The following is a 22,027-nucleotide window of genomic DNA, read 5'->3' as shown; positions in this document are numbered from 1 at the left end:
AAGGTTAGATGACAGCTTGTAAAATACTGTATACATCATTGTATAAGCTGAGAAGTCAATAAGACAATTGATGAATGACGATACAAAGGTAAGTTCCGAGATTATCTTAATTTCTTCTGCAATAATGTTTGACTCGATTCAATTCTACAAAGATCCTTCTAATTATCATGACCAACTAAATCATTCATTCCTTCTTTGAATTTACCAGTAGCTAATTTGAAATCGTCTTCTAGATCGGAAGGACCATAATGGAATTTTGCTGGAAGGAATTCTCTTGATTCTATAGCTTGTTCAACTTTGGTTTTCTTAAATACGAAATAAGCCAAAACAATCACAAGTATGATCATATCTGTTTTCGTAAATAGCCAAATTATTGCGTAAACTATGAATATGAATATACACATTTGGTGGCAATTAGTAAATAGTGAAAGAAGTCTAACAGCCAGATATACCAATGCCATCACTCACACTTAGTGCTTCTTCTACTCTTTTGCCTTTTTTCCGGATTCTGCACCATATGACATAGTATTAGTCGATATTTCTTATCAGTTATAGAGTCAGACAGGGTTTATTCTCAGAAGAAGCTTACATTCTTATTATATTGTTTTACTCTCCTGTTATGTTCTTCAGCCATATAAGTGATATCTGATTTAGCTACTTTAGCATATTTCAACCCATCTAAAATTATATCCCAGACTGCATATAAAGCACTTAATAAACCCATGAAGAGCATTACAAATCTTAGATAGATTGAATCGTCCCACATCCAAGCTAAAGTGATGATTATCCCTATGATTATCGAGCAGGCTGTAATCCTACAATCACGAATAAAAGATAATTGAGCTCCTCAGTTGGTAATATACAACATCCATTATAAGTCAGTGTTTAAACTTACAAGTCTTGTGAAGCACGTAAATCATGTTCAGTCGGTCCATCCACATCATCATCATGTTTATATCGAGCATTCTCATTTCTCTGATATTTGATATTATTATGTTTTCTCAATGTTCGTTTTGATTTAACTTCATTACATAATAACCATTTATATGTCTTTGACTGGATAAAATACCAGTTGTTGACTAATCCTGATTTAGCCTTGATAAAGAAACATATCAAAGTAGCAATTGTTGTTAGGATGATCAAACTTATTGCACCAAATTTGGACCTATATATTGCGTGACCATCTTTCAGCAAGCGATAGATAGTAGTAGTAGTAGTAGGAGGTGGAGGAGGAGTTGCTCGTACCATTTAGCATCGACTGTAGAATATGGTAAAATGTCAATATTACTCCGTCCATCCAAGCAAGTTTAACAAGTTGCGAACGTTTCACAGAGGCTAACTCACAGCCTGTAAAAAGAAACCAACATCCAACTAAACAGCTTGCTCTATATTGATGGACATTTCTTGCTACTTGTAGTCGCTCGGATGATATAAAGATTGACTTACAAATAACCAGCAGGTAATGTCAAGGAATAAATGGGCTCAACATCTCCACCGAACTTTGTCCAACCACCTTCATACCCTGTATATTTGGTCAATGAATTGAGAATCACTTTTACAGCGATACAATTTATCATTTCATGATCGTACTTACAATCAACCATTATAAATTCTATTCTACCTCTTTCGCCTCCTATGGGTATACCATATCTCAGTTGCTTATACCATATTCTAATCTATAATTATCAGCTTCTGCGCCACATTATGTCGAAATAATGTTGAACTCACGTTAGTTTCCCTACAACCGCATGTCCGATCTAGCTCATACGTAAATGATTAGCTTTTTTTTCATCTTCAGTCGTCTATAACTACAAATAGATACATACCTCATGATATAATACGGTCAACAATTTGAACGGTACCAACATGGGAAAAGGTATAGTTGTCCTTCCCTTCTTTCTGAAAGAATACCAAATCGGGATCTTACCTTGCCTGAACATGGCCAATTTAGCTCGTTAGTCACGTTGTTTGTAAAGGAAGATATAAGTAGAAACTCACCAGAAAACTAGAATAACCAAAAGAGATCCAACTAGAAAAACTATAGATTCTCTCTGAGCATCGGACGGATGCGAAGGTGACCATTCACCATCACTTCCTTCTTCAATCCAGTCACCAATCGAATGTGAAGCTCCCATAATAATTCGTGTAGTGCTAAAAAGTTGATTTGATGCGGGGTTGACTATTATCAGTTAGTCAAATTTTAGGTCTGTTTGGCTAAGCGCATTGTCGCAAAGACTGGTTAATATGCGAAAGTTATTGATTAGCTGTTGCCAACACGAGAAAGGATCGTCATAAGGAGCGGAACCCAAAGGAAAAGGAAAGGACCTTTCACCCATAATATGTTAAACGGTTACATTCAGTTTTCGGTTGTACCATACTGTCCATATATGTATAATTCCAGATGCCCGCACAGGTGGTCAACATTGTTTGTGCTCAAAAATATATACAACATGCATATTTGTATCGCGAATTCACGCTAACGAGGTGGGAACATCGCATTTACAATCTGATATAGGTTATATCAGTGAATGAAATACCTGCCCGAATGTTATGCTCGAATCCTTCAACATTACTCACCTCATCCATGATTGAAAGAATTAGGTGTTGATTCAGTCTAGTATCCTGTAAAGCACCAAAAACCCTTCTTGCAGCGCGTCTAGCATTACCCCTCCCTATCATATTAGCAGCCACATCTATGGTCAGGTTCAACGAGAGGCCGTCAGATATCACTCTACTATGTCACTATGTCAAGCGTAACTAGGAAAAGGAGGATTTGAACTACATTGAATGTACTTACCAGGTATAAGCATCCCAAGCTTCTTACTAGCTCTAATTTTAGTTTCCAATTTCTCTTCATTGGTTCTTTCTATACTAGGTGGACGTCTTTCTCCTCCGGGAAACAAAGTGTCTTCAAGATTTGCGATAATTTTTTCTATTGAGTCAGAGGATATTGCAGAACGGAATGAATCTCTTACTTTCCTAATAGTGTGAATGCGATACATTAATCAGCGGTTGAAATGATCAAACGGGAATTTGGGAAAATGAGAAAGATTGTTTATTATCACTCACCTCTCTATGGTACTACCGAGAAACTGTTGCAGAATCACTACTATAGCTTGTCTTCTGAGCCAATTATTCTCTTTTAAATCGAATATCTCAATGAACAAGTCGCAAATGGGACCGGTGAATGTGGTTATACCAGATTCTCCACCTATAGGACCGATTCTGCCTTCGTTTTCGTTTGAAGTACCATTACCGTTTCCAGCTATAGGATCACTCTTTAGCCATTGAGGTGTATATGGTCCGCCTTTCAGAGCAGAAGGTAGTAATCCGACCAGATCATCTCCGCCTAATCCAACCATACCACCAAAGTCGTATAACTGTCTTGATAAAGTAGTATACATCATATCAAGCATACTGGGTCCTAGCATTGCATCATCTAAAGAAGTGGCCATGGTTTTGTATAATGATTTAACGATATTATGAGGTGCAAGACTGGCTAAAGAAGCTGTAGAAGAGCACATAGCGTCTGTTGAGCCTGACTGTAGAGGTACAGGTGAACGTGAGAGGAAAGAGCGGAGTATCAAGCTATCACATATTATTGAAGAACTTAAGAGTGACTGCAGGGCGAATCCAATTAGCTATATATCGAGCTCATGATCACAATAGACACTTACTTGCAGATACCGTTCCAGACCTGCTCTTCTAGATTCTACGAAACTAGCCGACAAGTTCGGAACTAGCCTTTTGCCTGGCATTTCTACTGTTTTCCTCTTGAATTCTTCCATCAAACTACTCTTTTCACCTTTTTCCGCCGCCCAGTCTTTTAACGATTTGTCCAGCTCATAAAACTCATTATACCTTCTAACAACTACCCAGCCAAATATGGTGTTGCCATCTTCACCTGTTTGGTTGACTTCAATAGTATATTTCACCACTTGTTTCCCACTTTCCCCATCTTCAGGCGTCATAATCGAGGATGGGATAGAGATCGTTGTTCTACCAGGAACCAAACGATTCTCTTCTTCTTGTTGCTCAAATTGAGCTTTCTGAAAGATAGCTGTACGTTGTTCCCTTCTAACGGAAGATTGCGATCTACTCAAAATACGCAGTTCAACTTGATTCCCAGTTAACTCGGCTTGTCTAATTAGGGTATCCAATAGATGATCCTGTTGCACTAATTCTTGAATTTTGTCTTGTAATCTAGAGATCTCGACAGATAGCTGTAAATCACCAGGTGCAGCTAATTGAATCATATCATTACCGCCAACCGGATCATCTCCTTCGACATCACCGTCAAATTGTTCATCAAGCTCATCATCAAACAGCTGTTTACTTGATTTCTCTGGTGATAGCGAGAGTTTATGTAGACTCTTTGGACGATCATTTGGTTTGATGTTTGATATCGCTACAGAGGGTAACCGACTTGGGGGCGCTGAAGTAGTGAACAATGACTTTTTAGTGAGTTTGAGGTCCTCAGCACTTCTTGAGGCCAATCTGGGCGCTTTGTCTTCAGTTTTGGAGGAATTATCGAAGAGGACCATAGAAGCAGCAGGTGACCTCGGCTGTTGCTGTGTAAATACATCCGTCTCTGCTTGAATAGGCTCTTGATTGTTTGTATCATCAGATGCTATAATCTCGTTGAGAGCAGCTTGGATAGCTTCAATTCTTTGAGCTTCTAAGTATTCTGCATCGTTCTCGTCGATGTCCTCATCATCACCAAATAATTTGATTCGATCTTCCCTGCTTTCCTCCTTGTCATCTCCGGATATGAGGAAATCTAGATGACTAGAAATTCTATTTGGTGCAGGAGGAGTGGAGGGATTGCTTGATTCCAGAGAGCTGATCTGTCTTTCAATATTCCCAGGACTCACTTTTCTGATATCTTTAAATAGGCCAAATTGGGAATCGGTTGTAGTGGACCGGGTGAAGACAGGTGGAGTGATAGAGATCGAAGCTGTCGGAGTCGGTGGCATGGCTGGAGGGTTCGATCCCTTCTTCTTGTTGGTACGAGGTCGAGCGGAGGGTGATAAAATATCGAAGAAGGATCTGGATGATTCAGCGGGGGTCTTCGGCTGAGGTATCAGTGGTGTACGTGGTAGAGGCATAATGGAGCCTAAAAGAGGCGATGACATTTGAGATATCTCCGTCTCATTGTTGAGCGATGGTGAGGATATATTGGCTCGTTGTAAATCAGTAACAGCCTTGATATACAATTCACTTTTCTTGAAAGTAGGCCAATCTTCATCGATCATTTGATCGTATATTTCCTTCTGGGAAGCGAAAACAGCATGTTTGACCTTTTGTATTTCGACTGAAGAAAGGGTTGTACTACCTGATTGAGCTGTTTCTTCAATTACTTGTAGATGTTTCTGAGAAGCGTTTATACCCGTTTGACCAGCTGCAAAGTACATTTCATACAAAAATGCTACATCTTCTCCCGTAGTTTGAGAATCGTTCGGAGCCGAGGTCTGCTGAATGGGTTGTGAAGCGCTGTCTAGAGCAGATTCAAGACCGCTAGCTTCAAGAGGATCCTTGAAACCTTCTATAGTTAGCCAAAATTGCACCAATCGTGACCTTCCACGTCGTTCCATATGTTCCAACCAATAAGCCAGGGATGATGGATCAGACAAGATGGCATACAAAGTAACAGATTCGCTTGCAGCTGCTTCCAGGATCATTGAGCTCATAGGGGATCTTTCCATTGATGGACGAGCCTGATGAATATATCTGCGTCAGCTATAATAAGTCAAAATATACTGAAATAGCTTACTTTTCCCGGTTGACCTGATAGTATGGATATCCTTTGATCTATGTCTATCTTGGCCCTATCCAGTCTTTCAACATATTTCTGAGCTCTCTTCAACTTTTTATCACCCTCTTTCCCGGCGTGACCTGCACGAAGTTCCTCTGACAGAGCAAGCTTAGCACTTCTTAATTCCCTCTCTACGTCTGCTCTCAGTCTTCTAGCATCACCAAGTGTCCTCAATTTAGCAATAGATCTTATAAAATTGTCAAATTGCTTGGAGGATGATTTAGACGAAATCGATTTAGAAGAGGGGGTGATTGGGAATTTCTGGTCTTTACGAGATTTTGAAGTTGGTAAAGGTGTATTTGCAGCTGAGACTGTTGAAGTTGGAAGTGAGGATAATGCTGAAAGGAATTTATCGACTTGTTTTTGTTCATATAGATATCTTCCTCCTCTTTCATCAATCTGTCTATTCCAAAAATCCGGATCACATAACATTTCAAACATAGGTAATAATATTGCTCCTAGTATTACTTCTCTAATGATTGTTAACGTTAATTCCGATTTATGTTTTTCCGGTAATGTTTGTTCTAAAACTCTTGCTAAAGTCTCACGTAAATGGGATTCGATTGAAGGTGAGACACCGTCGGATGTGGGCAGATGATTTGTTAGTGCTTTATGAAATTTACGAGGTAGAGGTAATGGTAATGCAGGATTTGGTGAAGGACCTGAAGAGGTTGAGGATAAGTGCTCAATTGATTTAAAATGTTGAAAATGATCAGACACATTAGGTAATACTTTTAAAACCATCATATCTGGCCAATCTACATTTTCTGCTTTTCTCGTTACATCTGATAAAACTTGAAGTATTAATACCTCAACCGCATGTGGAAACGCTGGTGAAGGTGATATCCGATTATACCATGGTAAGATGAAATGTATTTTGATTGAACGTAAAAAACTGTCTAGACGATTATTGACTTGACTTGAGGCATTTTTGTGTATTGGCAGAAAAAGTGAAGGATTCTCTTCCCATTCTTGACGAGTTTTCGCAGCTGACCAAGCAGCTTGTGAGGTAAATTTCAGCTGTCGAAGAGCATATTTGATTCTTACAGTAGCATCGGTAGAGATTGATGTATATTGTCTATCTGATCTAATAGCTTGAACCAAGATATAAATCACCAGGAAGAACAGCGCTGAAGAGATGTATATTGGAGTGTAGATTAGAGTCTGTATGATATACAGTCGAGGAAAGAGTATGCTGATAGTTAGAATACATACTGAAGTGTATATAATGATGGGTTTATGTGATATGGAAGCCATATTATTAGCGCTCCTCGACTGAGGCGGCAGAAGTGTTCCCGTCATATTCGAGAGAAGCACTCTCCCGCCTCTATATACTATATGGGCATCTCCTGTTGATGTTAGTGATGTCAAGCAACTTATTCTGATGCTGGATAAGATTCAAGCAGATAGAAGATTGGAGTGACAGTGCTAGTAGATGGTGGTATATAACGGTCCAAGCATCATGTTAAGTTGCTCTATCTGAGAACGCGTTAACGGGATTCACCTTGGTTCCTGAAATTTCAATATTCAAGCCAAATAATCTAATAGGACATTTTTGACGTTATTACTTTGCTTCTGTTTATGTTCATATTTTATATCAAACTCTATCATTGTTCATTCAGCCATATTCGTTGCTCAGAACTTTGTCGAACAGCATTAGAGAACCGATCACCGCAATGGTTGATCAGTGATATCAACATAATACAAAATGTCGGTTCGATTACATCGTTCGAACGCGGATTTTAACCCTATCAGCTTGCCCTTTTCAACTCGACCACAACAAGTGAATGATGATGGCTTTGAGGTTGATCAGAATGAAACTCGATTGAGACACCAGGAGAACGGTACAGAAGAGGCGCTAGTGGAAGATGGTGAAAAAGGTGAAGATGTGGAAGAGGTCGATCAAGAATTAGGAGCTGACGAAGATGTAGAAATGGAAAATATCGAGGAGGAGGAGCAAGAAGTACTTTATGACGTTGAAGGAGAGGAAGAGAATGACAAAGAGCCTTTGCTCAGTATATCAGATAGGTAAGCTAGAAGGGACCTGCCTGATACAGTCGGCAACATAGCTAACACAGCATCTTCACTAGTCTGGTTTTACCATATTCACTTACTCAAACACGACATCATCATCTAACAAATCTTTTACCTCATATATTCTCACATCCATCTATACCATCACATAGTAAACCTAGAGCAAAACCACCACCCAAAGGAACATTCGTATATCCAACCCCTCCACCTTTGATACATCCTTTACCTAATCCAGAATATCACGGTCCATCATTATCTGCCGAACCATCTCAAGGTGAATCGTCAAAATCGCAGTCCCAAAAAAAAGACTCAAGTGATCCACTTTTGAATAAGTCATCTAATCGTTTTGCAAAATCTAAAAGAGCGAACGAAGTTGAATGGCCAGCTCATGAAACTGAATGTATATCAAGATGTACATTAACAATTGGACCTATCTCATATCCCGGAACAGAAATTTGGATAGGTAGATTTGTTGAACCCAGAATAACTTTACCAAAGAAAGAAAGAGCCAAACCAGGTGAAAGGGAAAAGAAAAGAAAGCTATTAGCAGAAGAAAACATACAGAAGAAGCCTCGTCCAAAGAAAAGTCGTACGAGTACTGTAGATGGCGATAAAACACCCCGTAGACCTCAGCTGTACAATAAATCTTCTACACCGTCCTCAACCTCTACTCCAACACCCTTGAGTAACGTTAGACCTCCTCCTCCACATCAGTCATATCCACAAAACTATAGACCACCACGTCCACTTCAGCCATCACATCGTCCTGTCGATACGGTAGGCCCAAGTGCTCGACCCACATTACCACCAGGTATACGCTCTCCCGGTCCTGTACCACCCGTTAGACCTTCAACAGCTTCTCCTCACCTGATTCAATTGGTAAATCAAGCTGCACTCAGACATGCCTGGCTTTCGTCCTTGATCTATAAAGCAGCAGGAAGTATTGCTAATCAAGCTGAATTAGAACGACTAGGGAAAGCTGTAGCGAGATTGAGTAGAGGTGAACCTATTGAAGATCTAGCCCCACCAGGGGCACCTACAGGACCACCACCACCTCGTACTGTATCTGGTCCTTTGCCTGCGATACAGGCAAGACCTCCCTTTCCATCAGCTTCACCATTAGGAAACAACGCATCAATACCTCCTACCGCTCCCCCCTCGGTTACTGCACCTGTTGTCAGCCAGAACAATTCAGATCCATCGACGCATACATCTATACCCACTTCTTCTCAGCCCTCCTCTTCGACCAGGCCAAGCTCTCCCAGTCTACCTGCTCAGCCGACAATAACGGATAATGCACCAGCGGAAGCTGAAGATCTAGGCCCAGATGACGATGTAGATATGACTGGTCGTCCGCAAGTTGGTGGAGGGCCCTTGCCGTCTGATTCTGTGGAGACACCTCCAAATGTTCCGTCACAACCCACTTCTGCACCTTCAGAAGCAGTCCTTCCCGAACCAGTAGTCGACCCTGCACTCATTACTAGCGATTCTGTGGTATCACATGAACAAGCAGTTCCAGACACCACAGCTGTGCAGCAAGTACCTCTAGAGCCAGCAGTCGAACCTTCATCTGCGCCTAGTCAGCCTATTGCAGTACATACAGAAGCTACCCTGAACTCCAATATCACACCAACTCCCGTTCCAACCAAATCTACATTTACTTCAACCGCTTCGGATCCTGCTCCCACAGGATCGACGCCTACGGTCACGCCTAAGCCAACGCCCAGAGCACCACCTGTTCATCGACTGCCTCCTATACCGCCATTTGCTCAACCATCTATAGCTTCTGCGCCAGTATTTTCGACACCCACTCCCCCGCCACCTCATCGTCTACCTACTCCCCCTCCACCTCCACCGCCAAAACCGACTTATCCTTTACCTCCGCCTTTCCTGCTATTAGCATTCAAAGAACAGCCTACAGAGAAATACCTTATTCCCCTCGGCATGGGAAGTTTCGTCTCTAGAATAGGAGGTGATTATGTCACTGGACCTAGACCACCTACACCTGAACCAGAACCTGAGCCGGCTACTCAGCCAGTTCAAGTCTCAGCAGATATCAAAGTCGAAAATTGCAACTATACTGATACTACGCAAGCTATCGACCCATCTACAGCACCTGCAAACGCTATCCCCCAATCGACTGCCGATATGCCAATTGCAGCGGCAGCGCAGCCAGCTGTCAAACCATCAAGAAATCGAACTCGACAATCGTTAGGTCGACATGCCAAGGAAGCACCTACATCATTGATTGCGCCTGCTGGAAAAGAACCAACTCCTCCAATTGAGCCTAAAATACCGATAAAAGTCGAGGAAGGAAAAAAACCTAGACCTACTTCAGGCTTACCCCCTTTACCCGGTCAAATGCCCCCTCCTGGCACAGTACTAATATCAACCATTGTACCGTCTGGAGATTCTAGGTGGGAGAAGATCGATTGGGAACCACTCAAAAAGAAGCTGCCTTTTGATAATTCAGATTTTTGGGATAAGAATCCCGAACCAAATGTTACGGTCAAACAGGAAGACCCGGAAAACACAAGCAATCAATCGATCAAACCTGAAATCCTTAATTTGGCTTCCATAGATCTCATGCCATCGGAAGGTGATGTACAGCCTGTTACTATCCGGTTATTAGATATATCAGATGAAGTATGGCAGAAGATGAAAGATGTTATCGCGGATACCGAGAAACATGCAATAGAGAGCATGTTCAGAAATGAGCCTAAATTATTGGACGGCGTGACCCAAGAAATCAACGATGAAACCAGTAAAAAGGTCGTTCAGAACGCCGAATTAGCTGCGAACGAACCACGTCAGATGACTGCGACCGACCCTGCAAACCCATCACAAACTTATCCATCGCAACCTATCATGGCAGTAGCCTCAAATTCAGTGCCAGTAATTCCCTCACCCGTTATCCAGAGACGCGAAATTGTAGCTAGAGGTCTGTCATCTAGAATCCTAACTTTGCTTCGCCCAACGTATCTCGCTCGAAAGGTATCCCGCTTCACTGAACTATTGAAACGAGTTCCATCCCGGTTATTCTTACAAAATAGAGTAGCTCCACCACCTTCTCAAGAACTAATAGATGCTACGACTGATAGATGGGCAGCTAGATCTTATCCAATTTCAACAAAACCATTATATTTACCAAACAATGACGATAATGATGAGGAAGAATACGATGGACCAAGAGAAATCGAATTCTCTCCACCACCTTTCGATCACAACAATAATAGAAAATCGAAAAATCAAGAAAGTCAAGTAACGTTTGAATTACCTGTCTCGTACGATTTATTGGATGAAAGAGTTGAACAAGGTGTCAAAAATAATTTACTCAATATCAAGAAAAGAGGTGGTTCAAAACCTGGTCATAAATCGAATTCCATCAAAAATCAAGAACCTCCACCACAAGATGATGGAAAGAAGAGGTATGGTAAAAGAGGTTTTTCAAAAGGTATTTGTGAAGGTTGCGGTAAAGAAAATATCAAAGTTTGGAGAAAAGGTCCAACAGGTAAAGGAACTCGTGAGTACGCGGACGGCTCGATCAAAGTGTTCTAGGCTGACTTTACTGAAATTGATCAGTGTGTCATCCTTGTGGTGACCTATTCGTCAATGGTAAATTACCTCCACTCAGAAGACCTGGCGCTATGAAGTTGCTTTCAGGCGAAGCAGAAGCTGAAGAAGATGGAAATGAGAAAGAAGCATCGGTGCAACCAGATCAAGAGAAACAAGCTGATCCTGGTAATCAAGAGCAATCTAAGTTATTAGGCGAGGATGCTCGGGATGATGAGCTCGAACAGGTGAAATCAGATAACGACAATGCCCAAGTTCCACTCAGTCCAGCTATTTCTAACACGGACCAACCTCCGTTCGTACAGAATACCACAAAGACACCTGCTGAAGTCATGAATACCACAAACATCACACCTTCAGCAGATCCGACAACTAAAATTGAAAATACGGCTTTATCCGACAATCCAGCTCCGCCTATAACAGGTACAGGTGATAAGGAACAAGCAGATGTTTCGTTAATCCCACATGGGGAAAAAGGGGAAAAAGCCGGATCTGAAAGTTCGGTAGAAAAGTCTAGAATTCCATTCCATGGAGACGAGGTGAATGGGGCAGGCAACAATGATAATACGAATCCTCCTTCTAACGATATCGAGAAGTATAAAGATTTGGTGGAAGATAGTGAAATGAAAGTAGATGCATGATTCATATTATCTGTATCTGTCTGTCTTTGATACGTTGTAGATTAGATAAGCCGACTATGTACTCAAGCAAGTCCTTGTCAGTCACTTTAATGGCTTATTCCTCTATGCATATAAATTGCTTTGTTTTTCGTTTGAATCAGACTTACGAAGATTACCGAAGAAAGGGTCTCTTTTGGTGATCAGTTTCATTTACGGATGAAACTAGGGGTTAAATTGGTTTGATGGTTGTCACGTCCTGGAGACACCCCAGATTTGGAGTGCTTTTGTTGTGATGAGAAGCGTGTTAAATGCATCTCATTTTGTCTATCTTAGCGTGTTTATGTGTTTGTATTCGTTGATACAATTATCATTCTATCAGCACTAAATGTGATCGATAACACCGTGCTCAGGCTAATTGAATTGACTATTTCTTCACATGATATGGCTACGATTCTGATATACCATCTTTGGTAGAGGTATGTCATGCTGTGCTAAGTGTTTCTAGTCTGCTATTAACCCTTTCATATTTTTTATATGTAACAGTAACAGGTCTTACATTTTTTGCATGTACAGTAGTTTTCTCCGCTTTCTAATCTCTCTTTGTAAGACGTCACTCAGTCTAAAAATTTTATAGGGTAGTCAGAAGGATAGACGTTTAATATGAAACCCTTGATTTCCCTCACCATTTCCCTCTCAAGCGTAAAGAGCAATTAATGAATCTGAAACGAATTAGGGTAATTGAGCTGTGCGTAAACAATGTGGTAATAAACAAAACCACGCTCTTTCTCTTCTCTTTTCTTCTTATTCTCTTCTCTCGCTTCCCCTCCCCTTCCTGTTTCTCATTCTCACACCGGCGGATGCAAAATTCGGTTTATTTATTTTCACTTTTTTTGGTTGTTACGGAAATAGAATTACTGTATGTGTATGCGCATGCACTCGCATTCAAAGGTAGCATTTATATTACCACCATCATCATGGATGGGTTCAACGACATCATCATAATATTTCCGCGATCCATTCATAATTATACTAAATTTTTTTCTCTAATCTTCCTTTCCATCATTAGCATATACACAATTCACTCACATTTATCTTAAAATAGCATTTCAGACACTTGAAGCATAATATTCGATTGATATTCACTTTTACGACTCATTCAACCCGACCGAAACGATCATAGCCACACGACCCCATTCGAACGCATCATACTTAACACAAGGACAATTCATCGACGCTGTTCTTCTTCTTTTTTCTCTTAATTTGATCAACTGATCGACCAATATGTCTGGTGACGATCGTGTCAAGAAGACAGACTACACGGTGAGCACATCATATTCAATTGTATAAGTGACTCAGTACTGATCCTTTAACGGTCTCAGGGATATACTCATCCTGGTCCAGGAGGACAACAACATCAGCCATATCATTCAGAAACTCAAGGTATGACCAGAAACTACCTTGGTCCAGATTTAGGTGCATCACATCTTCGGTAAGTTATCATGATACATTTCTCATACTTTACATATAATACTCAAGACTGCACTGACTCTTCAGTGATGATACTTTTAGTGACCAATCTATTGACGTTTCGGAGAATGATAATGAAGGCTATAATATGGAAAATGTCTCAATGATGAGAGATACTTCTAGAAGTCCTTTACATACTCCACAAACTGATAATGAACATGGTAAGTCACTTTCACACCTTCCTTTCAACCTTTCAGCAGCATTATAGCGATCCCTACGACAAATATGATGTAATACTGCTGTTCATACCTTTTACTGTGTAAAGTTGAATTGTTAGATTGGATAGCTGACTTTCCATTGTTTCGTGTCGTTCTTTTGGTCAACAGCCTTTCAATTCCCTCCAGGAGCATCACAGCCATACGTTGTACCACCTCAACCTGCTGTTACTGGGCCATCATCGGGAACCACTACGCCAGGTAATAGAGTACATTATCCACCTTCACCATATATGGCGAAAGGCGATGCAGCATATACAACAATACCTTTACAAGATAGATCAGATAATAACAATTTTTCACCTTCACCAATGCAGTCTGGATCTAATACACCTGTAGGATCGGGTAACAGTAGAAAGAAAGCATGGTCATTTTTACCTGGATCTTCAACCACATCATTAGAAACTGGTACATTACATGAAAAAACCGGTAGCGGTGGTTCGAAAAGACCTAAATCGTCTAGAGGTGCAAGTTGGGATTTATTAGGTGATAAAGCAGAATGGGAAGAATTCAATCCTAAAAATGCAAGTGTAGAAAACCTTAAATTCGCTGAAGGTGATGTTGGAACAAACAAATTATCAAGATTTTATTACTGGGCCTTGAATAGGGGTATCGTTGTCAGATGGGCAATGTATATCATCCCCATTATGGCCATCTTATGGATTCCTGGTATTATAGGTGTAACAGGGAAAGGTGATGCAACAGTCTGGGAAGTCAAATTAGTGAGTGTAATTTGCTACTTAAAATAATTATCTAATTTATTTACGCAAGCTAATAATGCAACTTACCATAGATTTGGTGGTCTATCTGGCTCACTGTCCTCTGGGGAGGTTGGTGGGCTTCGACTGCAGTATTTATGATGTTCCCTACTGTTTTCAGAAATACTGTTGGAGCTATTATACCTACTGCTAGAAGGTATACCGATGTGATTTCTGCTCTTGGAAAGTAAGTCAACCGAGTATATCACTTGTTCCGAACAATGAGCTAATCCCTGATATCTTGTATCTAGATATGCCAAACTCATCTTCTGGATCTTAGCTTGTTGGATCTCATTTACACCACTGGTAATCAACCACTATATCGGCGATCAAAGTGCCAATTCCAGATCAGATTTAACAATATTCGTCAACATACTCTTCGGCTTATTTTTATGTTCTTTAGTCTTAGGTGCAGAGAAGTTAATTGTTCAACTTATTGCGTTCCAGTTCCACCAAGATTCATACGAAGATAGATTGAAAGAACAGAAATTCAACTTGAAAGCTTTAACTGTCCTCTATACCAATTCTCATGATATTCCAGGAAGATCAGATACTCTTACAGACGCCCAATCAACAAGAACAAAGGGTTCTCAAATTCCTAAAGTAGCTATCAGAAAAGCACTAAGAGGTCTTAAAGATGTTGCCCAAACTACCACTACGTAAGTCGGCTCTCCCCTTCCTATGCTGCGAGGTATTTAGCTGACTTGCGAATCGTATTTTGACCAGTGCTCTTGGTAATGTCGCTTCCGAAATGGCTGGTCAAAGTGTTCTTCAAACCAATTCACCTGCAAACAAAGTCACTGCTGCTCTTAATTCTGCTAACAAGAGTAAAGGTGTAAGTAAAGCTTAGCACCGATAGAGAAATAACAATAGCTGACATGAATTATAGCTTGCTCGACGATTGTACTACTCGTTCAGAGCTCCTGGTGTCGCTCATCTTGATATTTCCGATATCGCCAGATTGTGAGCAGTGTTCTTATCCGTTCGCTAAGCTATGACTAATCCGTTTTTTAGCTTCCCTGATCTCGAAACTGCTGAGAATGCTTTCGCTATTTTTGACAAAGATGGAAATGGTGATGCTACAAGGGACGAAATCGAAAGTGCTGTTCTTGGTATTCACAGGGAAAGATTAAGTTTGGAAGCTTCTATGAGAGATTTGGACGGTGCTGTAAGAAGGTAAGCTGAATCTTACATCTCCGGATTCAGGTTGACATAGAAGAGGAGCTCATATTCCGTTGCAGACTCGACGATATCTTCATGGTTATCGTTCTCGCCATCGTTGTCCTCATTCTCGCCGCCATGGTCACCACCAAATTGACCACCCTCGTTACTTCAGCCGGAACTTTCATCCTCGGTCTCTCTTGGTTAATCGGTGCTACGATGCAAGAGATCTTAGCTGCTTGTATCTTCTTGTTTGTCAAGCATCCATTCGACGTAGGGGATAGGGTAAGCATTGATGGGCAGGGCTATACAGTTGCAAAGATGCAATTAATGTCATCTAACTTCAAAAGATTGGATGGAATGTATGTTTGGATTGGACATAACGTTTTAACAACAAAGGTTATCGAAAATGGTGAGTCTATTTTGGGATTTGGGCGCATTTCGGTGATCGCCGTTGCGTCAGTTATTTACTCCGCGTTTATCGGATCGCTGAGTATCTTTCTTGTCTTAATAGTACGACGATCTGGACCAATTTCAGAATCATTCGTATTTGAAGTAGCATTCGATACATCATTTGAAGCATTACAAGCCTTAAGATCTAAGATGTTAAAATTCGTTAAGGATAATGCAAGAGATTTCTTACCTGTTTTTGATGTTATCGTAGATGATATTCCAGCACAAGGCAAAATGGTTTTAAAAGCGGATATCAAATACAAATCAAATTGGCAACAAGGTGCATTAAAAGTTCAAAGAAGGAATAAATGGGTTTGCGCTCTTAAGATGTGGTAAGTACTAAATTTAATCGTATTTTTGCTTTGATCAATGGGTGTATGGACAATAGGAATAGGAGGATGCAGGGTTAGAGGCCCGGGGAGAAGGGGGAGGGAGGGGAAGTAGGGGAAGGAGAGGGCAGCAAGGAGAGGGAAGCAAGGAGAAGGAAACATAAAATTGATTAAGGCAATGGAGGATGAGCCATTAATTTATGATCTGCCTTTTCTAGTCTTGCTGAACTTCAAGTATGGGGACCTGCTGGTGCTGGAAATCCCGATCCTGATGCCGCTGATCCTGTTCAATACACTTGTAAGTTGATCATATACTGGTTGTTAGCGTTTCCAGAGAAGAACTGACCAAAGGTTGTGCTATTTAGTGGTGCCATGGGAAGAAGTCAAAGCAGCAACAGCCAAACCTGAATCACCTCCACCAACCTTTGCATCCGCTACTGCTCTTCCTCACTTGATGGATCAACGACAAGTCGTCAATGATACTTCAGCAGATATCTGGGATGAAGGAGATGAGTTGAATGCCCAATCATTGGCACCTTCCCGTGCGGGTACACCAGGACCTGGTCAAACAGGCTTGAGATCAAGACAAACTCCAGAGCATGGCGAAGTTGATATCGCCAGTGCACCTGTTTCTAGACGGTTATAAAACCATAGGTCTGCGGGGGATCTAGATAGTGATAATTTTGTGGGACCGTGTAAAGAAACAGATCAAATCGCTGGCGAATGATCTGAATGAGATAGAAGGTCGAAGGGTACAGGAAGGACATTGTTTGATATATCGGATTTTGCATATATAGATGGATTATACATAGGAGTTTTAGTAGCATAAACATATCAGCAGGGGCGCATATAACGAAACAAAATGAATAATTATGAATTTACTGTCTTTATTGTTATCATGATGCACTGCCTCAAAGCTGGTTGATTTTGATTATTGTAGCCCTAAGTCCCTGTTAAATGGGTTACCTGTATATACTATTATTTTATTTTGTCTTTCCTGAATCATAACGCGTCTGTTGGGAGGAATTGTTGATTATCGCATCGTTCATCGATAAACCTGTTTTTGATTTTTATTTCTGTTTTTATCTACTGCATTAACCTTATAACAGCGAGGGGCAAGACTGATAATATCAAGTTTCGTTCTATCTTATTTGTTATTATTCGTTCCATTTTCAGTATATTTCGAAAAGTAAAGCAAAAAAAAGTGATATACCCAAAATGCAAGCTACACCAGAAACACTTTCAGCATTATCGACATATTTGTCTTCAACAGTATCACCTGATGCTCATGCTAGAAGATCAGCAGAAGATTCTTTAAGACAAGCTGAATCTCAACAGGGTTTCTTGTTGATCGTTTTGGAATTAGTGAAAAACAATCAAGTTGATATGATTGTAAGACAAGCTGGTGGTGTTTATTTCAAAAATGCTGTAAAGAGATTATGGAGTGGTGATGAGGTGAGTAATGATATCGGCTGTCTCGCTGTGCATCGGATCAAGAGGGCTGGATGAGGGTACCATCTTATGAAGTGTCTCACAGTACTACCAGTACTGTTATTACACTTGGCCTCGTCGAGTGAAGAAGTGATCAGTGCTTCTATTACCGTTTTCCTTTTTTCCTTTCCGTAGAATAGTTCCTCCTTTTGTTATACATGAACAAGTCTTGACTGGCAATATACTGACTTCTAGGCTGCGTTTATAGGAAGTTCAAATTGCTCCAACAGACAAAACAGCTATCAAATCACAGCTTGTACCAATAATGATTGCTTTAGGTACATCACAAACAGCAAGATTACAAAGTCAAATAGGTGAAGGTTTAAGTCATATAGCTACTCTGGATTTCCCAAATGAATGGGAAGGTTTATGTGATGTAAGTTGATTGACACCTTTTTTCTCTTAAGATCACGGAGAACTAACTCATGTATTTGAATCAAAAGGAACTCATCAACTCACTTACACCTGATAACTTTGTTGTGAATAACGGTGTTTTAGCTACTGCTCATTCAATCTTCAAGAGGTCAGCTATCCGTTTGTTTTGTGACGGTCTGATAAGCTGACGCGAATTTTTGGACATATTACACAGATGGAGATCACAGTTTAGAACCAATGAACTATATTCAGAAATCAATTTTGTTTTATCAAGATTCTGTGAACCATATTATCAATTATTCAAACATGTTGACCAATTATTACAATCACCTAGTTCATCATCCCTACCAGCAAATTCATCTTTACAATTGTTATCACAGAGTTTGTTGTTGTTGATACAATTATTCCATGATTTATCAAGTCAAGATTTACCTCCTTTCTTTGAAGATCACATGGACGAATTTATGGGTTGGTTAAGGAAATATCTTGATTGGGAAAGAGATGAATTGAAAGGTGACGTAAGTTACAACATCTCTTCTCTCCCCATACATATCTTGATTTTTCATTTCTTTGGCTGACGAGTCTACAAACCAATGATATTCGCATATACAGGAAGATGATGAAGCACCTGGACCATTGCAAAAAATCAGATCATCAATTTGTGAAATTGCAGAATTATATGCACAGAAATATTCAGATGTTTTCACTCAATTAGGTACTTTCGTTGATGGAGTTTGGAACATGTTGACAAGAATTGGAGCTGGTACTAGGGATGATGTGGTGAGTTTCTTTCCCGAATATCCTGTATTTCCCCTTATATGAGGTCTGATGTAACGCATTTTGCGTCGTTAGCTCGTATCTCGTGCACTTAGATTTTTGTCAGTAGTGGTGAAGATGGGTAATCACAGAGCCATGTTCCAAGCACCTGAAACTTTGAATGCTTTCTGTGAAAAGATTATCTTGCCTAACATGGCTATCAGACGTGAGTGTTGTATCTCATACATAAGATGATCTTTGAGCTGACAAAAGATCGCAGAGCACGAAGAAGAAATGTTTGAGGATGATCCTATGGAATACATTCGACGTGATTTAGAACCATCTACAGGTGAGCTAGCTGGTTTTGCTTCTCCGAGCTTAACTGACTTCGTGTTTGCCTACGCAGAGAGTGATACTAGAAGACAAGCAGCTACAGAATTCACTAGAGCTTTAATGGAGTTATTCGAGAAGGAAGTCACCGACATTATCAAAAGCTACATTACAACATTATTATCTCAATATTCTCAGAATCCAGCCGAAAATTGGAAGAGTAAAGATACTGCCATTTACTTACTCACCTCTATCGCATCCAGAGGTTCAACCCAACAGGTAAGCTGAACACACTAAGGCAGGAGACGTATAGCTGATGATTACGTCTCTCAGCTTGGTGTCACATCGACCAATGTCCTCGTTGATGTTGTTGATTTCTTCGGACAAAACGTTTTCTCAGATTTGCAGGCTGCTTCAGGTTCCGTGCATCCTATTCTCACAGTGGATGCTATCAAGTTCTTACATACTTTCAGGAATCAAGTAAGTCAGCTTTGTAAATATTAGGATATTTCCGAAGTAAGCTGATGATGACCTTTAACAAAGCTTACAAAAGATCAATTGGTCTCTGTGCTCCCTCTCCTCGTACAACATCTTAACTCTGATAACTATGTCATTTCATCTTACGCCGCCATCACCATCGAAAGGATATTGTTCATCAAAGTAGAAAGACAAGCTTTGTGAGTAGTGGCTCTTCACTGCATCCTACCAAAGGGCGTTCAACTGATAGCTATGTATAGATTCACTCAAGCAGATGTTCGACCTTTCGCTGAAAACATTCTCATGGCTTTATTCGCTAACATTGAAAAAGGTGGTACCCCAGAGAAAATCGCTGAGAACGATTACCTCATGAAGTGTAAGCTAGCAGATCATAGCGCAGAGGAATCGGCTCATCTTAATGCTTGTCCACACAGGTGCCATGAGGGTCATCATTACGGCCAAACAATCACTTGTTCCATCCCATGAAGCTATCTTGAACCGATTGGTCAACATCATGGGGGAAATTAGTAAAAATCCCTCAAACCCAAAATTCAACCAATATTGCTTCGAATCAGTATCTGCCTTAATCAGGTTTGTATGTGAAGGACAACCAGCAGCTCTTGTAACCTTTGAAGGAGCACTTTTCGGTCCTGCTCAACATATTTTAACAAATGATGTCGCCGGTAAGTTCTTATGTTGTCTTCCGCATTCTTATCAGGAGAGAACAGCAACTGATCATAGCGCTTAAATTTGTAGAATTCATTCCATATATCTTCCAAATCCTTGCTCAACTCCTTGAATTACATCCACCTACATCACTTCCAGAGTCATATCAAGCTTTGACCGGACCTCTTTTAAATGCTCAATTATGGGAACAAAGAGGAAATATACCTGCCCTTATCAGAATCTGGAAAGCTTGTTTACAAAGAGGTGCTTCAACTATTGTTGCTGCAGGTCAAGTTCAAGGTTTATTAGGTATTTTCCAAAGATTGGTTGGAAGTAAGATAAACGATGTTTATGCTTTCGAATTACTACAAGCTTTATATGAGTTTGTGCCTCTGTAAGTTTCCTAATCTTCCATTTCTCTGGCGGTCCAAATTGAGCGAAATGGTTCAGCTGCTAACGCATAACTTGTTATCAGCGATGTCATGCAACCATTCTCAAACACCGTCTTCGTACTGCTCCTCACAAGATTACAGCAAAAACCATCTTCCCAATTCAACCAGTCTTTCGTCTATTTCTTTGCCTTCGTTGCCAACTTAGATACAGTGGGACCAGATTTCTTGGTGTCTGTTTTGGATGCTGTACAACCTGGGTAAGTTGTTTCACCTCTGATGGGAAACGTATCCTCAATAAGATGAACATCTGTATCATGTATTTCCGCTGATTTGCCATACTATTCCAGTCTTTTCGGAAATCTCCTTACCGGTGTCATCCTCTCAAACACTCAAAAAGTCAGCACACGAAATAGGAAACTCGTAGAAGTTGGTTTAACAAAAATGTTATCCAGAAGTAACAAACTTTTAGAGGAACCTAATGTCAAACATTGGTAAGTAGTTCTACCGTCCGTTCAGTTCAATTGCGAAGATATTGTGTGCTGACAGGCTAATATGATTTACAGGGTACCTGTATTTGTTGCTTTACTCGATTTATTCACACTACCACAAGATTTGACACATGCAGGTACATCAAATGGTAGTGAAGATTTAACTGAATTAGATCCTGAAGAAGCTGGATTCCAAAGTTCTTTCTCAAAATTAGGTGCTTCAGAGAAAGTTCAAAGAGACTATACAGCCACCATTGGAGATTCGAAAGAATTCGCTGCGAAAGAATTAGGTAAAAGATCTCAAGAAAAACCAGGTGTTTTACCACCATTGATAAATCAAGCTACAACAATCGAAAAAGATGTAGTTAATGGTTTTGTACAATATGCACAACAACATGGGTAAGTACTTCATTTAACTATCCCAGATTTTTGAAAAATTGGAAGTATGCTAATACCTGGTTTTGGTTTTTGTATCCTACAGTGTTAACTTTGTATAAGATTCTCCTGTGATTGAACACCTCAATTAGCATTTCAAGGTCCTCATACTTTGCATAGAACGTTCGGGTT

The 22,027-nt window shown here is 40.3% G+C and overlaps 5 protein-coding genes across 5 annotated transcripts; 3 read left to right on the top strand and 2 right to left on the bottom strand.

Moving 5' to 3' along the window:
* Positions 1-158: 158 nt before the first annotated feature.
* On the bottom strand, positions 159-2,135 carry L201_001223 (uncharacterized protein; the record flags this gene model as incomplete). The annotated part of the gene is made up of 11 exons (XM_066217016.1): positions 159-382; positions 469-508; positions 590-815; positions 896-1,165; positions 1,246-1,258; positions 1,345-1,385; positions 1,447-1,522; positions 1,595-1,671; positions 1,729-1,757; positions 1,827-1,932; positions 1,999-2,135. The coding sequence occupies 11 exons, from the start codon at positions 2,133-2,135 to the stop codon at positions 159-161; spliced, it is 1,239 nt and encodes a 412-aa protein (XP_066073113.1).
* A 341-nt stretch (positions 2,136-2,476) lies between these two features.
* L201_001222 (uncharacterized protein) lies at positions 2,477-7,072 on the bottom strand (the record flags this gene model as incomplete). The annotated part of the gene is made up of 7 exons (XM_066217015.1): positions 2,477-2,506; positions 2,578-2,693; positions 2,798-2,979; positions 3,070-3,620; positions 3,678-5,717; positions 5,774-6,979; positions 7,031-7,072. 7 exons carry the CDS (start codon positions 7,070-7,072, stop codon positions 2,477-2,479), a joined length of 4,167 nt encoding a protein of 1,388 aa, XP_066073112.1.
* Positions 7,073-7,523: 451 nt separating this feature from the next.
* L201_001221 (uncharacterized protein) lies at positions 7,524-12,063 on the top strand (the record flags this gene model as incomplete). Its single annotated transcript, XM_066217014.1, has 3 exons — positions 7,524-7,843; positions 7,906-11,372; positions 11,432-12,063. 3 exons carry the CDS (start codon positions 7,524-7,526, stop codon positions 12,061-12,063), a joined length of 4,419 nt encoding a protein of 1,472 aa, XP_066073111.1.
* Positions 12,064-13,323: 1,260 nt separating this feature from the next.
* On the top strand, positions 13,324-17,131 carry L201_001220 (uncharacterized protein; the record flags this gene model as incomplete). The annotated part of the gene is made up of 13 exons (XM_066217013.1): positions 13,324-13,362; positions 13,422-13,531; positions 13,612-13,730; positions 13,896-14,506; positions 14,578-14,729; positions 14,794-15,201; positions 15,269-15,377; positions 15,432-15,505; positions 15,557-15,718; positions 15,784-16,115; positions 16,218-16,488; positions 16,704-16,783; positions 16,851-17,131. 13 exons carry the CDS (start codon positions 13,324-13,326, stop codon positions 17,129-17,131), a joined length of 2,748 nt encoding a protein of 915 aa, XP_066073110.1.
* A 572-nt stretch (positions 17,132-17,703) lies between these two features.
* Positions 17,704-21,863, top strand: L201_001219 (uncharacterized protein; the record flags this gene model as incomplete). The annotated part of the gene is made up of 16 exons (XM_066217012.1): positions 17,704-17,940; positions 18,185-18,352; positions 18,420-18,499; positions 18,566-18,869; positions 18,964-19,131; positions 19,204-19,333; positions 19,388-19,456; positions 19,514-19,716; positions 19,771-19,917; positions 19,981-20,114; positions 20,175-20,290; positions 20,349-20,597; positions 20,671-20,974; positions 21,056-21,229; positions 21,320-21,463; positions 21,536-21,863. The coding sequence occupies 16 exons, from the start codon at positions 17,704-17,706 to the stop codon at positions 21,861-21,863; spliced, it is 2,955 nt and encodes a 984-aa protein (XP_066073109.1).
* Positions 21,864-22,027: the final 164 nt, after the last annotated feature.

This window comes from Kwoniella dendrophila, chromosome 1 (genome assembly GCF_036810415.1).
Source record: "Kwoniella dendrophila CBS 6074 chromosome 1, complete sequence".
NCBI lineage: Eukaryota > Fungi > Basidiomycota > Tremellomycetes > Tremellales > Cryptococcaceae > Kwoniella > Kwoniella dendrophila.
The sequence above is the reverse complement of the archived record's forward strand: the minus strand, read 5'-3'. Positions and strand labels throughout refer to the sequence as shown.